General features: G+C 32.7%; 1 protein-coding gene across 1 annotated transcript in view; it reads left to right on the top strand.

Moving 5' to 3' along the window:
• The window catches only part of LOC143229145 (uncharacterized), a 53811-nt gene that overhangs the window by 16163 nt on the left and 20685 nt on the right, over nucleotides 1-16963 (top strand). The window contains exons 2-5 of the mRNA XM_076461030.1: nucleotides 4326-4441; nucleotides 5615-5677; nucleotides 8363-8455; nucleotides 13075-13191. Coding sequence (XP_076317145.1) covers nucleotides 4340-4441; nucleotides 5615-5677; nucleotides 8363-8455; nucleotides 13075-13191 — 375 coding nt within the window. The 5' untranslated portion in view covers nucleotides 4326-4339. The remainder of the gene's footprint in view (nucleotides 1-4325; nucleotides 4442-5614; nucleotides 5678-8362; nucleotides 8456-13074; nucleotides 13192-16963) is intronic.

The following is a 16963-nucleotide window of genomic DNA, read 5'->3' as shown; positions in this document are numbered from 1 at the left end:
CTTAAAAACAGAACACAATGTTAAATAAAAACTAACCTCACAACAAGAACATAACTTTCACTAGAACTACAAGTGAGGGTTTGATTATATCATTATTGATGTAATCTTTAAATGCGTCACTAAACAAATAAAGTTTTTAAAAAATTATTTTTTCATTAAAGTGTAGAACTTTTAATATATGAAAGCATTACAGTTTATATCAGTAAAATTTATGAAAATCTGTGAGCAATGTACATTAAATCATTATGGTGCAGGGCCCGGCATGGCCAAGCGCGTTAAGGCGTTCGACTCGTAATCCGAGGGTTGCGGGTTCGAATCCCGCTCGCACCAAACATGCTCCCCTTTCAGTCGTGGGGGCATTATAATGTGACGGTCAATCTCACTATTCGTTGGTTAAAGAGTAGCCCAAGAGTTGGCAGTGGGTGGTGATGTCTTCCCTCTAGTCTTACACTGCTAAATTAGGGACGCTAGCGCAGATAGCTCTCGAGTAGCTTTGCGCGAAATTAAAACAAACAAACAAACAAACAATTTTGGTGCAGTAAGTTGCGTGTGAGTAAAGTTTGTTTGTTTTTGAATTTCGCACAAAGCTACTCGAGGGCTATCTGTGCTAGCCGTCCCTAATTTAGTAGTGTAAGACTAGAGGGAAGGCAGCTAGTCATCACCACCCACCGCCAACTCTTGGGCTACACTTTTACCAACAAATAGTGGGATTGATCGTCACATTATAACGCTCCCACGGCTGAAAGAGCGAGCATGTTTGGCGCGACGGGGATACAAACCCGCGACCCTCAGATTACGAGTCGCACGCCTTAACACGCTTGGCCATGCTGGGCCTGTGTGAGTAAAGACCACAACCTGAACATTTTTCCTGTGCAATACTTCCTAGAAGACCAGGTGGTTAGGGCGTTCGGCCCATAGTCTGAGGGTTGGTGGGTGGTGATGACTAGCTGCCTTTCCTCTAGTTTACACTGTTAAATTAGGGACGAGTATATCATATTGCTCTCGTGTAGCTTTGAGCGAAATTCAAAGTAAACCAAACTTCCCAGAAAAAAAATATTTTTAGAAAATGTTCACTTTTTTACAGATTCTTACAATGAAGTAAGAATGCTACGATTGCTAATTACTATTACAAACAGCCGCCCTTAGGACAGCGTTTCTGCTAGAACCAGTAAATACTGATATTACATATTATAATTTACTTCGGACGAGTCTCCGATTTATTGTTACGTTTGTTAACGTATTACTATTTCCAACAAATGGAAATTTGAATTTGAATTTAGAAGCTAATTAAATGTTAATATGTATCACATTTATGGTATTTGTCAACAAGATTGATACACAATTTTCTTTTTAACACAAATATAGTTCAACATACAAAAAATGATATAATACATTTATACTAACAGTTGCTACTGATACTTATTACAAATGATTGCTTATATACAAGAGTTTTATAAACTTACAAGCAATACCGAGCCTTATATCGGGTCTAGAATTGAATATTTTATCGACGCTCACGGATAGCAAATTTATTCTTTGTTGATACACCTGTACACTTCTTTTGATGGTTAGCCAGCTTGGATCATTCGTAAGCTTTTGCCGACGACGATATCTAATGTACTCGCAGATATACTAAAGTCTGAAGTTAATTTACTAAAGTTAAACGGTTCGTAATGCTCGAAATCTACAAACGTTCCTGGCCCAATTCGTTTTTTTTTTTCCTATTAATAGGCGTTAATCAAATTTATAGCTTCCGAAGCCTATAGCAAACTGACTGTAGCTGACTAAATGTAATTCTATTCTACTGTCTCTTGCTTAGCTGATTTTATACAAATCACGCGAGTTTCTTGAAGTTTCAACAATGTTCTAGAAAATTTTCGTAACACATATATATTGATGATTCTTACTCTCAAGAATCTTTTACAAATTTCGAGTACAGGCAAGACTTGCGTAATACACAGTCAATAATACACGTCACATGCAAAAAGAGAATATTATACTGAAACAAGCGTATATTTTAAAATTAACATATAACGATAAATCCGGTGCACGGAACAACATAACTGAAAACATTCTCTTACACAATTCCTATTCTTAACTTCTTAACTCTTCTGTCTACTACAAACAGTTCTGACATAAATTCAAAGTTTGAACATTATTATACTTAGAACAAAATATGAAATAAGCCACTGACTCTGGAAATTGTGTTGTAGCAGTAGTAAAGCATTAATTTATTGTTGGTTATTCTAAAAATGTTAACATCATCTGTTTAAATTATCTTGTAATTACTACTCTACTTAGTGTTACGTAATGTGTTATCATATAAACACTATAAACTTCCATCTTTCTTTTACGTGCTTATACATCGTCTTTTCCGTAAATGCAACAGAAAATCAAGAATACCTCAAGTTTAAATTACATGTCGTGTCACTGCTGGCGCTTTATGTTATACGTTGTAACTTTTTAATACTTTTAAATTAATTCTGTTTTGTATATCCACACATACAATGTATGCATTGCTTATGTTATTTCAAAGCAAAGTACGAAATTGGCTATTTGTGCTTTCTTATCCACTAACAATCGAGCCTTGAATTTTACCATTTTAAGACTGTAAACTTATCGCTGACCTATTGGGGGAATACAGGTATTATTATTTATACACATCATTATACGTTCTTTAACTCTTACACCCTTCATAGTTTTAGATTTTATAACTTTTATAACATATATTGTTTACTTTTCAAAGAATCTAAAAACTGTAAGATGTTTTAATATTGCCAAGTCAAAAAGATCTATAGATATTGTTGCCAGTTAAGACACATATACAGATATTGTTGCCAGTTAAGACACATATACAGATATTGTTGCCAGTTTATAAGCATACAAAGATTGTTGTTAGCTCAGAAACACACATAGAAGTTGTTGACAGTTAAGAAATACAGATTAATGTTTTTGCCAATTGAGATATATATCTATAAATGATGTTACCTGCAGTTGACTAGATAAAAGATAATAAGCAAGACAGTCTCTTATTTTACATTACTGAAATAGGTTGTTGTTTTGTTGAGTAAAGGTTCACTACCAACTGTTAATTAGATATGTTGTAGATGTAATATCATCATTAACAGGTAAAACATCCTTACAGGTTACGTATTCTGCCAAATAACCACATAAGATACAATGCATCCAACCTCCTCACTCATGTATTGATCCCTAACACCTTATAAATAAGATGCCAACAGCTTTAAAATGATAAAACTGTTTAAAATGCACCAAAATGACAATCTTCAAAATAATTGAAATCACAGCTTTCTGTATCAACCCAACCTATTTTAATGAGATATTTCAAAGTTAACGCGGTCCGGCATGGTCAGGTGGTTAAGGCACTCGACTCGTAACCTGAGGGTCGCGAATTCAAATCCCCGTCACACTAAACATGCTCGCTCCTTCAGCCGTGGGGGCGTTATAATATGTCGATTAATCCCACTATTCGTTGGTAAAAGAGTAGCCCAAGAGTTGGCTATGGGTGGTGATGACTGGCTATCTTCCGTCTAGACTTACACTGCCAAATTAAGGACGGCTAGCGCAGATAGCTCTCGAGTAGCTTTGCATGAAATTCAAAAAAGCAGACAAAGTTAATGCCTTCAAAACCGCCACTCCTGTAATGTAGTTCTGATATATTGAAGATACATTCATAATATGGTCACATACTGAAGACAATAATTCTTAAAACAGCTGAACAGAAAACATCTGTGTTGAGATTTACAATAAAATTATTACAAAATTCTACTCTGTTACGTGATGGTTACCAAAACACACAACTCATATACAACAGTTTATTTGTATTTAAACACAAAATAGCACAATGAGCTATTTGTGCTCTGCCCACCACGAGTATCGAAATCTGGTTTCTGTCGTTTTGGGTCCCGCAGGCATACCGCTGTGCCACTAAAGGGCAATATACAAAACCCATATAGGAAACCGACAGATACGGGTAAGTCCATCCCAACACTGTGAAGACAAACGTTATAGACTGCCTAATTTCAGAATGAAGATAAGAATAAGAATTTCAGCTCAGATCTGCAATTGTTCTTGAGAATAAATATTTGGAAATAAAGGTAAACACCAAGAATAAACAGTTGAAAAAATAAACAAAATAAAAATGAAAGTGAAATAAGCAATTTGATAAAAACAACTTACACTACCTTCTACCTTTTCACTTATTTGTTGATAAGCTAAACAGTTATCGTAACGATGGATTAACATTTCATATATTTCCTTTAAAACGTGTGTAACTTGTATACTTTTACGTTTATTTTTTTCAGATACAGCAGTCACAATGTACAAACGTCTTTACAGCGAACATCTACAGCTAAAGAGGGCCTTTGCTTTGTTGCGTCGTCTAGTAGCAGAAAGTCATGGACATGAAAAAACCGCTAAGGTTATCTCATTGTTTGTATTTGTTTTCGTACTTAATCGATCGAAATCAAACCTAAGTGTAAAACTTAACATTTTAACCGGCCTAATGATTGGCTAACATGATATCCTAAAACAGTAAGTTGTTTAGTGTGTTTTACTTAAATCGTAAAACTGTCTTCCAAACTTATTTTCAATACTTAATTTGTAACCATATGTACAAGATAAGTAATGAGTTATAAAATTGCCATATCGTTTATGATTAAGTATATAATTTAATATTTTATGTATAATACAGAATCTCGTCTCACATTATTAAACAGTAAATTACATAAAAACATTTCTCATTTTATTAAAGCTATATAAAGTGTAGAAAACACTTTGTATTTATTTGCGACATTTATAAGCGTATAATCAAAGGCACATTTTTATACCACCAGGAAAAGTTTAGTATGTGTAAAATTAAACTTTTGAAATAATCATTACGTTCTTTCCAAAACGTCTGTATTATGTGTAGCAGATTAAAATTTCTATGCAAATTCATTTACGTTTCCGAGTTCATGTTCTGCAAACTGGAAAAGTAATACCCCTTTTATGCTATTTTTTGGAACATTCATTTACATATAATGCACACTTTTGCAGTTACCCTTTTAATTTTTACAATTAAACATGGATAATTACACCATGCAAGCAATTTGTTGTTAATATTGTAAAAGAATCACAAATGTTTATACTTATTTTTAATCCTTTGTAAGTACTTTATGTTATTTTAAGAAATTTCTAATTATGTGAAACTATTTTTTCTCTCTCTCCTGTAAACTTTTGTAACTGGTATCATAAGAAACTATTAATGATTTTAACCTGTCTTAACTCATTAGTTTATTAATATTTTGTAAATGATATCATAAGGAATCAGTAATGGTGTGGACCTATCTTTTATCTCTTGTTATAATTTTTAAATGATGTCGTCATAAATCAGTAATAATATGGCCCAATTCCTCTCTTTGTTACCATTTGTAGTTCTACAATAAGAAGGCATGGTTTTGACCAGGTTTTTCTTTCTTGTGATAATTGTTTATACGATATCTTACGAAACAACAGTTAACAGTTTCTTTGTGGTAGTGCAAGAGATCGAAATGATAAAGTTATATTTCGAAATTTATGAAATAGTAATTAAGAATATTTTTACATTTAACAGATACTTTCATGGGCTGAAGAAAAACAGAAACTTCAGAACATGATAGAAAGTTTGAAGAGGATGGTATGTGTTGTGTTTCAAACTTTTGTTTGCACTTTTGGTAGAAATGAGTAACGAAATCTTTATCGTATGGGCCAAATATCAATTATGCATGTGCTTTTTTGACAAAGTCACATTGTCCACATGCTTATTCTAGAATATGTAATGACTGTAGGTTCAACGTCTACAAATGTACAACAAATTAATAGAGCTTATACCTAGATATTTTAGCTTACAACATTTCAAAGAGCTTTTAGCGTAGGTTTCATCAACACGACAGTTAATGTGACTCACTTATGTTATGTATATACCCTGTTTTATATACTAATAAAAACAAAAGAACAGTTTGTTTCTACGGAAATATCAACCAATGTATTTGTTTTTCGTTTTTAAATTTGTATAACCTGTTTATTCTGATACAACAAAAACACAAGTTAAATATTTTAAAGTACTGAAAACTGAAAATCACTGGACTATTATCGAAATTGAAAAAACAGCTGTATTTAATGGAACTACCATTACTCTCTTGTAGCTACTTATTTATACAACTGTAGGTTTGCAAATGAGTTATTGATAGTCAGGAAAAAGCGTTGCATGTAGTTATTACGTAATGTCAAATTATTATGGCAACATTTTTTCGAACTTCAAAATTTAAGTGGTAATAATAATCGTATAAAAATTAAATGTTGAAATGTTGTTTGATATAAAAATTTAGTTTCAGTTGTAAAAACAGTGTCTTAGTATCTATGGCTAGTAGATTATTTTTTTAACTTATACCACTTACCTGTTCAGCAAGAAGTCCTCGTTCAATTTTGTTCGTAAAAAGGTTGGATTACCAGAGCTTTATGGTTAGAAACCCTTGTTTAAAGTTGTACTTAAGAACCTATTTTGTATTCCATTGGAAGTTCAATTAAACAAAACAACAAGTTTATCGATAGATAAACAAAACGTCGTGGAAACAAGTCGTTTCAGTTAAAATTTATAATGGTGACTAAAGTAATGATTCTTTTGAGCATTCGACTGATAAAATCGGGAATGCAAAAGTAGACCAAGTATTTTCCTGCTTCAGCTTATCACTCAAGTGGACCATCAAATTAAACATGCTCATATTTTCGATTCATAGTTGTTAAAGTTTTAGGCTTTGCAATTGAAAACAAAACGTTACAAATGATGTACTACAAATAGCAATAACTCATTTTCGTTTATAGTTGCAATGTACTAGATTTGATTTGATTTGTAGAAGTGTAAGTGTTAGCTTTATTTTTAATATGATCAATTAGCTGTACATAGCTGCGGTATATGTGTATAGGTTAAGCTGAGGGTAAAAGTCTTAACTTAATTTGTTGACATGAAATAAAAGTACGGACGATTTGAAAAAATGGATATATATAACAATTCATCTATATGGATGGCTTATGTTTCCATCTTTCAAACTAATTCCAGGACCTGTCTATTAGGTTCAGTTAGTGAAAGGGTTGACAGAAGGAGTCTTTCTCTTGAGAGAACTTAAGCGAAATATGCATATATCTTACTTCGGTTTCCGAATGAGTTGAATAAGGTCCGAAGTATATATAGTCTCACTTTTTGAATTACATAAATTGTGGACAAACAATTGAAGTTCAGTTATGCTAATTAGGGATTTATCTAGTTATATGGATAAGTAAGGGTTAGACAAAAAAAGAAAAGAAACGTACTTAAATATGAGCCCATTATGTTTCAGTTGCCGATTAAACTACATCCCAAGCTGAGTGATTAATGTTATTCCAGTGACAAATGGTCTGTATTATATAAATATACTGTACTTCATGCAAGTAATTAAGCAAATGGATAAAAGTGTGACTTAACTGACTTTCAAACAGGACAAATTGTAGGAACCCCACGAATAAGATGCTTTATTGAACCAAATTACACAATTTCTTGGTTCTGTAAGAGAAACGATATCAAAGGTTATATTACACCACGTGAGTTACATATAAAGTAAACGTAAAAGTGGTAGAAAGATCATTATGAATGAATGAGACTACTGTGCTTTATGTAAAGTTATGTCCGTGAGGAGTGAAACTTATGTCTTCAGTATACCTTTAAGGGATATTTAGATGCCCCACTACAAATGTTAAAGAAGTTATAACATTATTAAAACCGTTCGACCGTGTGTTTCTAAATCTTATCCAACCTGATATACAAGGGTTGAAATTATGTAAATTATAATTGGTTAAGTACTGCATGATATACGTCTGAGGTTTGATATGCAGATATGTTCAGATATGAAGTACATATCGTAGTACCAGTTTCTGCATTTGTTTAATTAAAGAGTGTATTTCTTAACTTGGATTTATCTTTCTCTTTATACTATTTTGCAAAGCACAATCATTTTAGACAGTTGGATAAGATCAGAGATTAAAATTTCTACGTAAGAAGTCTACGTCATATTTAATTCAATAATTAAAAATCGTATGTTAACAAAACCTATCTGTGCAGCAACGATGCTATAAAATTCATCACACTAAACTATAGCAATAGCTACCTAGAAAGCAGTTTTATCAGTTTAATCTTTTTTTTTTTTCTGAAATTTGGATTTCCTGCATGAAACACTGAAGTTTTAAATAAATTGCGTGCACCATAAAGTAAAAATTTACTCCCCTAAATTGATATTTCATATGTATTTCGTATATTTTGATGTTGCATGTCGTTTACACAATATTATTTTAGGTGGATCAACTAACACAGGAGTTGAAAGAGGCTCAAGACCTGAATGAACTTTTAGAATTTCGTTTCTTGGAACTTCAGCAATGCCAGCTTACGGTAAGCCATATTGGACACAAGTAGCCTATTTTCATCATGTGATTTATTGTTAAGCTCATTAGTAACAAACCTTAAGTGAAAACAGCTTACCTTTCATATGTTTATGTTTTAAAATTCTCTACCGACAGTTTAACGCTAACACGATTTTTAAATATTTGTAGTATGCTGTACTGAACTAAGTTCCACTCGTCTTGGATAATTTTGCAGTCCGATTTACTCACGTGTGTGGTAATACTTCAACAGTCTTAAATATTTCTAAACTGTTTAAAAATATTTCTATAAATTATAGTTCAATAATTCGTGATGACGAGAAACCCACTTGAAGTAAAAATGTATAGCAGGACGGTTGGTATGGTTATTAGTTGAGTAAATTAAGTTAAGAGTAAAAGTGATTAACTTCAGAGTAAGATTATGTTTCATGTAAATACTTTAATCCTTTATTATTTGCGATCTCTTTTTGTTGCTTTTATTACGTACTAGCAATATCTATCTTTTAGTTTTCTGTTATATGACGTTTGCTCTGTAAACGCATCATTAAGGGAAAAATAACCCGATAACACAATGCCAGAACACACAAGTCATGTATGGACCATCGCTAAGCCCGTGACATACTGCCATAGCTTTCAAACGTTACGCATCATTGGTAAGCTTGTAACATACTATCAGAACTATCACGTCATACATGAACCGTTGTTAAACCTATGACATACTGCCAAAACATTCGCGTCATGTACACCTGTATGGTATATTGCTAGAACCTTCTTTTCATGTATGGACAACTGATAATCCTATGACATATTTCCAGAAATTTTCGAATAAAGTATTGCCGAAACCTTCTTGCTAAGCATATGGAAGACTGCCAGAATCTTTGAGTTATGTATGAACCATTGTTAATCCCATAACACATTCCCCAAACCTTCGAATTGTGAATGGATCATTATTAACAATGTGACACACTGGGAATATCATCTTGTCGTGTTTGGGCTATTATAAAGTCTGTGGCATGTTGCCAGAACTTTCAAGTTGTGTAAGAGATATAACTAAGTCTATGACATACTGCCAGAATCTACGAGTCATGTATGAATTGTTACTAAGCTGTTACATACTGTCATAACCTTCTTGTCAGATACTAGCCATTGTTAACAATACAGTACACTGCCAGAAGCTTCTTGTCCTATATGAACCATTGCTAAGAGTAAAATATGCTGTTAGCGCCTTAATGCCTTGTACGAACCATTGTTTACCATATGAGACACTTTTAAAACCTTTGAGTCATCACGCGAGGACAGTTTTTAAGCACAAGAACTTACTTAACTTCGCTGTAGTGTAAATCACAACAAGAGTAATCAGGGAAATTGTACACTCTCGCCGCACTACAAATGTTTAGATTTTTGGTTTCAATGTGTGCTTGAAATTTTATCCTAATCCAATCATTTTTTTATATGGTTATTGTCAACAAGATGAGAAAATGCTCTATATCGCCATTATAAATGTCTTCAAAGTGATCCAGAATCGCAATCAGATTTGTGGAGGACCATCCTATGAGGATACCATAACTTCTCTAAACATTTCAAGTAAATAAATTTATTGTTTTTTGGGATATGTGCATGGACATACATGTGAACCAAAACGCAGTACCCCTTTTATATAGAGGCAAGGGTAACAATAATACAAGCTGAGGAAATTCAGTGCTGAATTTGTTAGCTTAGCTATTTGTTAAAGATATATTCATATATAGAAGCTCATGCTCAGACGTGGATATTCAATGAAAATATACACAAATAACATAGGCTTGCGAAGGATTTATTATTTTGTAATGTTTACATGTTTTACAATAATTTGTATATACTCTGAATCCGAAACAATATCCATTTTTCTTCATCACCTACAGATTTTTCACAAAACGTTATATATACTTTTACATAAGTTAATCAATTTCATTGAAATTGGTCACATTTTATTATGCTTAAAAATTTGACAACCACTGGCTGTAGATTTGCGTAGACCAATTGCAACGTTTGTCTTGTCTCTCGTTTTACAACCTACTAGAAACACACCACTAGTATATAAACGGTTAACAGTCCGTATGACGTACTATTTATGGATAGTATTTAGTTGTGTGTGCATTTTGACATTATTTTTTCTTTTCAACATTAATTACTTGTTGCTATGGCAACAAATGCTGTGTAAATGACCAAAACCTAAATATAAATGTCATATTTATGATAAACTTGTAGTAAGTAAACAAAGCCAAAACATTACAGAATTCGTCAAAACAGCATATCATGTGTTTTGGAATGTAAGTTGTGGACCAAGACAAATCATGAGCTCCGCACAAAGTTTGTACCGTATGTGTCAAAGAGTTGAGTCAATGGATTGAAATTAAGACTTTTTTTCTATTTGGAAATTCAGTGGTCTTGGATGTGCCTAGAAACCACGGAAATGAATGCTATTTTTGTAATCATGTAACATACAAAGCACAAAAAGAAAGTTTGTTATCCAAACCTTCAATCTTCTATAAGACCTGTTGCTTATGAACCTCTTGTGCTTGTCCATCGGAGACTGTTGATACAGTTTCATATTATTTTGAAACTGATATCAACAGAAGTGATGATAAGAACGGTTTTCAAGCGAAAACGTCTATTGAATCATAACGTTTCACAAAAAGTAACCGTAATGACTTGTTGAGCTATTTGGGCCTTCCAAAGGATTCTTCAGAGATTTTAAGGTTTGGACTTCGGTAAGAAATTACTTACAAGAGTATCATTTTACTGGTATAGAAACGCTGAGAAAGAATTTATACCATACTTTTCGCAAGAAAGTTCACTGGTTTATTGGAACAATACCGCTTAATTAATACGAACGTTAGGAGCTACACTTTATGAATCAAGCAAGCGATGACTGCTCATTAGTTTCTCCAAAACAAGTCTAAAAGGTGTTCTCTTTCACAATGGTAACATACATGCACATTTTCCTATTGCTCATTTGGTTCACTAGAAAGAAACATACTAAAATTTCGAACTTCTTCTTAATAAGGTCAAATACAAATAAAATGGTTGGCTACTTTATGAAGATTAGAAGGAAATTTGTATGTTGTTAGGTTACCAATCCGGTTATATAAAGTTTATTTTTGTTGTTGTTTTTTATGAATGGGACAGCAGATCACAAAATCAGCAATGGATAAAAAAGTAATGACCACACAGAGCCAGCATGATACTAGAATCGAAGAACATTGAACGTGAAAGTTCGGTTGACACAAAGAAAGTTCTATTACTTCCACTTTACATAAAATTGTTCTTGATAAAACAGTTTGTAAAGGCTTTATACAAAGATGATAAATGTTTCAAGTACCTATGTGGGTAATTCCCAGCTCTTTCAGAAGCGAAACATAAAGAAGTGTGGGCCTCAGGTTAGAAAACGGACTTCAACTGTACAATTTGAAAGAACAATTAGTACCATTTAAAAGAAACGTAGATTGTCTTTAAAGATCTTATTGACAATTTTTAGGAAACAACAAGAACTCAAATTACAAAAGAAAAATGTCAGTAACGTGCTTGCTAAATTCAAAGAGTTGGGTTATAAGATGAGCTTGAAAGTTCATTTCACATACAAACTATTTCCCCGAAAATCTCAGTGCCGTCAGCGAAGAACAAAGGGAAACCCATTTGAAGTAAAAATGTATTTCAAGTCAGCTGGTATGACTATTAACACTTTTACTAATAAAGCTTTTTTCGTAAAAGTGTTAATACCCATACCAGCCGTCCTGAGATGCATTTTTACAACAAAGGGAAAGGTTTCACCTAAACATCAGAGAAATGAAGAAGAGGTATTAGTGAAGGCAGAGTATCAACGTGATGGCTGTTTACTGCTGGTCAAACGCAATACATAAAAGAAAGACCACAACATGTGGCTTTGAGACTAAAAGATATGGATTTCACAAAAAATAGGATGAATGAGCATGTATATTCTTTTTTCATCAATGTTTTCCCCTTCAGTTTATTTTGAATTTCGCGCTAGCTGTCCCTAATTGAGCACTCAAACACTAGAGAGAAGTCAGCTTGTTATCACTACCATCGCTTTAGCTAATTGTTTACCCACAAGTAGTAGGATTGACTATTAGGTTATAACTCGCCCACGGCTGAAAAGGCGAGTATATCTAATGAGACAAGGATTCGAATCTGTGACCCTCACTTAGATTGCAAGTTGACCGCCCTAACCACTTGGCCATGTGCCAGGCCATATTATTTTTAACAAGAATGATAAGAATAAATATTCATTGTTGTAAACTAAATGATAATTTAATCTAAGTAAGATTTTTTATTTCCCGATTTATAAAAATATTAATATCGTTTTTGAAATCTACATAGTTATTAAAACCAAAATAGCTTTTATGAGGGGGCAATTCGCAAGCCTGTGTAATTTTATGTCAACAAATTTTTCTTGGACATAAATGTAGCTTAAGATTATATGAAAGAATGTTCATTTCGTTGAACATTCAGTTGAACATTAACTGCTACCTAAGTGTAGCACTTAGGTTTTAATTGTTAAACATTCACAATATAAAATAATTTAATTTTTGTAAATCAAATCACAAACTTCAGTACAATAATTCTTTTTAGGTAACTGAAGATGATCACTTACTCGAGAAAGGTGTAAATACAGACTTATGCATTGGAACTGAAAATATTTTAGATTTCGAGGACGTTGTCAAGAAGTTTGGTGTAATGACAACAAAGGTGAGAATGAATATCACAAATAGCTACATATTTTTGAAATTTTGTATAACATTTTAAAAACATTAACAAAAGTTTATATTAATATTTACAAAGTTAAGATCTTTCTCAGTATTTCTATTATGATTTCTTTATGACCAATTAGATTCTTGTTTTTACAGTATAAGATATATTATTCGTCAAGATGAATTGGGTAAATTAAAGAAAACTTTTTATTACGTCTATCTATATGTCACAAAGAACGTGTCCACGAAACATCGTAACTGTTTAAAACAGCGATAAAAAAGGTGTTTTAGCAAGAAATGTTTAATGTTTTATTGATATCTGTCGTTAATGATAGAAACTTCTGAAAGCCACGTTGAGATACAATAAAACAATCAAGTTATTGTAAAACATTTAGTTCAATACGAAAAATCTAAACCTAAATAAATAGTTTCAACTTCTTATTGGGGGGAATCATATAGTGGTAAAGTCCAGACTGCAAATAGGGAAAAGTCCAAAGTTTGAGTCACGATACCTTGGTAAACATGCCCCGCACGCTTAGGTGCAAAAACGTTGTAAGTGTAGGTGTCAATATCGCTCTTCTATTAAGAGTAACTCAAAAGGGGGGGAGGAGTTGCTGACTAGTTGCCCTCTTTCTTGTCAACAGTTTCAAATTACGAAAACTATGCCTGAGCCTTTGACCTGACCAAATAGTCCAATGTCGTAAATAGCGCTGTTCAGGCTGGAAATACCAAATGTATTATTACTAGCAGTTAACTATAAAGTTGTCATGATGAACTACATAACTGAGCTAAAACTTGCTATAATTTCGACAGTGTGGTCAAAGGAGTGTTTTTATGATCAGTGCATATTTTATGAGAAAGTTATATCTCACGAACAATCCAAAAAACTTTTGTTCTGTGGTATGAAACGTGTGAGATAGTGAAATGAGAGGTTCATGTTAGCCTAACGACTAAAATGAAGTTCGTGCTTGAGTACAGTCAAACTTGATTTTCATAATTTTCTTTCCTTTCTATTTTAACTTCTCATAGTTGGTGCAAAATTAATTCCAATATTAAGCAAAGTATTATAATATTTCTAATATTTTTTTTAAATACTTGATAAATAAGTCAAGTTAAAACATGATATTAAATTTCTAAACCAGCCGTGTAGTTTTTATAAGATATGAAGAAAAAACAAGACGTGGGCATGAATCTAAGGACAACGACTGGGTATCATAAGACGTGATACTATTTAAGGGTTATGATTAGGTTTCACAAGACAAACGTTATAAGCGAATTTAAGTAAATAGTTGGGTTTTTAAGACGCTTTTTTTATTTGTTTTGGAATTTCGCACAAAGCTACTCGAGGGCTATCTGTGCTAGCCGTCCCTAAGTTAGCAGTGTAAGACTAGAGGGAAGGTAGCTAGTCATCACCACCCACCGCCAACTCTTGGGATACTCTTTTACCAACGAAAAGTGGGATTGACTGTAACATTATAACGCCCCCACGGCTGGGAGGGCGAGCATGTTTGGCGCGAACCCGCGACCCTCAGATGACGAAGCGCACGCCTTAACGCGCTAGGCCATGCCAGGCCTTTTAAGACGCGATACTTGAATCTAAGAGTAATGACTGAGTCTAATAAGACGTAATATCAGAAAGTAATGACTGAGTCTTATAAGACATGATACTAAGAGTAAGGATAATGACTGGGCCTTATACGTGATACCTTAAAGTAAGGGTAATGATTAGGTCTCACAAGAATTTATTTACCGTAATAAGATGACACAGAGACGTAAAGAAGATAGGTGGGGTTTATTATGATTTGGTATATACAAGAATAATGTTACACACATGAAGCTCATATATTATTCTAATAAAACTCTCACAAACGACAAAGTATAACATAATAGTAAAGTGTATGAATAATGGTGATTTTAACACGTTGCGTACAGTTTATATGTCTCTCGTATTGACTTTTTGTGTCCTTTTCCCCTTTTTTATTTACCAGATTAAAAAAATGTATCTCTTTATATCGTCAGATAGCACTACTAGCTGAGAATTCTTAGGTAGGACATTTGTGTATTTTACGAATAAGTCATTTAAAATGTGAGCTTATTTATGCTTGAATAATTCATGAATTGAGCAAGGAAGTCATGAGAAACATTCTCGAAGCCAACGTCAAACGAAAGAAACGATTCATTCCCGAAAAAATACAGGAATCTTTGTATTGTTTGCTACTATGGTACATAGTAAGAAACAGCTAGCTTACGTTCCCACTTATATTCCTTTTTCAGCCCGGCATTACCCGATAACTTTGCTATTGTATGTATACGTATGTAAATTATGTGCTGTTGGCAAAGGAAGTTCGTTACACAAAACCAAAAGGATGATACATGATTTGTTAAATAAAGTACTGTACCTTTAAAATTCTGCCTTTACGAACATTCAGTTTGAACTGACTATTTATTAAAACATTTCGGTTTTCCAAACAAAATTTGAGTTTGAACAATTATTAAATCTTTTTAGCGGGTTACGAATATGTTAATTACCTGCAAGAAGATTGAGATATAATCAATAAGTGTGTTTCAAAAATAAAGTTTGTAAAAACTCTTTAGATGACTTTGAAAGTTAACCCTCTCATGCTTATAATATTTACAGCTCCTTCTTGCCTTATGTATCAATATAAAACAAAAATGCGTTTCAAAACACTTGAGCTTCCCAGTTGCACAACGGTAAGGCAACTTTATGAAGCTCAAAACCTCGGGTTTCAATACCCCTGGTAGGCACAGAACAGATAGTCTTTGTATAGCTTTGTGCAAAATTACAAATAAACAAACGAGACATTTAGATAAACATGACTTTTTCATGCTGTTAGTTGTAAGTTTGGGGTAGCTTACTTATTACAAACGTGTTTATTAGTTTTATTCTCAAATATTAATAGTATAGGTATCAACAGAAGCAGATACTTTCTTCCGGTAGAAACGTAGATTACAGAGTGAAAATATTACTTGGAATCTATGGGCTTTGATTTACACAAATCTGATGGCTGATTATGTACAACTGGTATATTATAAAGAGCTATACTGTTTTGCTAGCTAAAGCATCTTTATAAACTAATTCTGGGTTGTCGGTGCACACCATCACCATAACTTGTAACAGCCTATAAATACGTAAAAAAATTCTAATGATCTAATCCTTTTAAAAACTTCGAGATGCTTAAAATTATAATTGAAAGCAAATAATATATTTTTGGTTTGTTAATTTCGTTGAAGTTGTGGTGGATTTATCCATCCATATCAGTTTTCTTTTATCTGAAATACGTTTATACGTTTTCTGGAATAGCAAAAATACCAGAATATTCAACATACATGAAACTTTAAAATATTTATCAATTAAGTACGTCAGTACGTATAACATGATGTTTGTTATTTATAAAACTGAAATGGTCCAGATGGAAGATATGATCCAACAATGTGTAAAATATCAATAAAATTATTTTTAAAATTTCTAATGTCAACTAGCTATTACTACTAGAGAGCAGGTCTTGGAAGAACTTGATATTCAAATTGAACAGATAGTTGAGTATTAGATTTGTATTCTGCGTATACACTTTTTTATTTTTTGAGTAATAATTTTTGCTTAAAACCAAATTTTATTTAGATTATTACGTCAAAGAAGTTATGATTTACGACATATTTACAAATCTGTCTTTTTCAAGTATAAAGAGTTAACAGTTACATTTTACTAATTATACGCTCCTACCGAAAAATGCTAGAAATTATATGAGAAA

The sequence above is a fragment of the Tachypleus tridentatus genome, chromosome 10 (genome assembly GCF_004210375.1).
Source record: "Tachypleus tridentatus isolate NWPU-2018 chromosome 10, ASM421037v1, whole genome shotgun sequence".
NCBI lineage: Eukaryota > Metazoa > Arthropoda > Merostomata > Xiphosura > Limulidae > Tachypleus > Tachypleus tridentatus.
The sequence above is the reverse complement of the archived record's forward strand: the minus strand, read 5'-3'. Positions and strand labels throughout refer to the sequence as shown.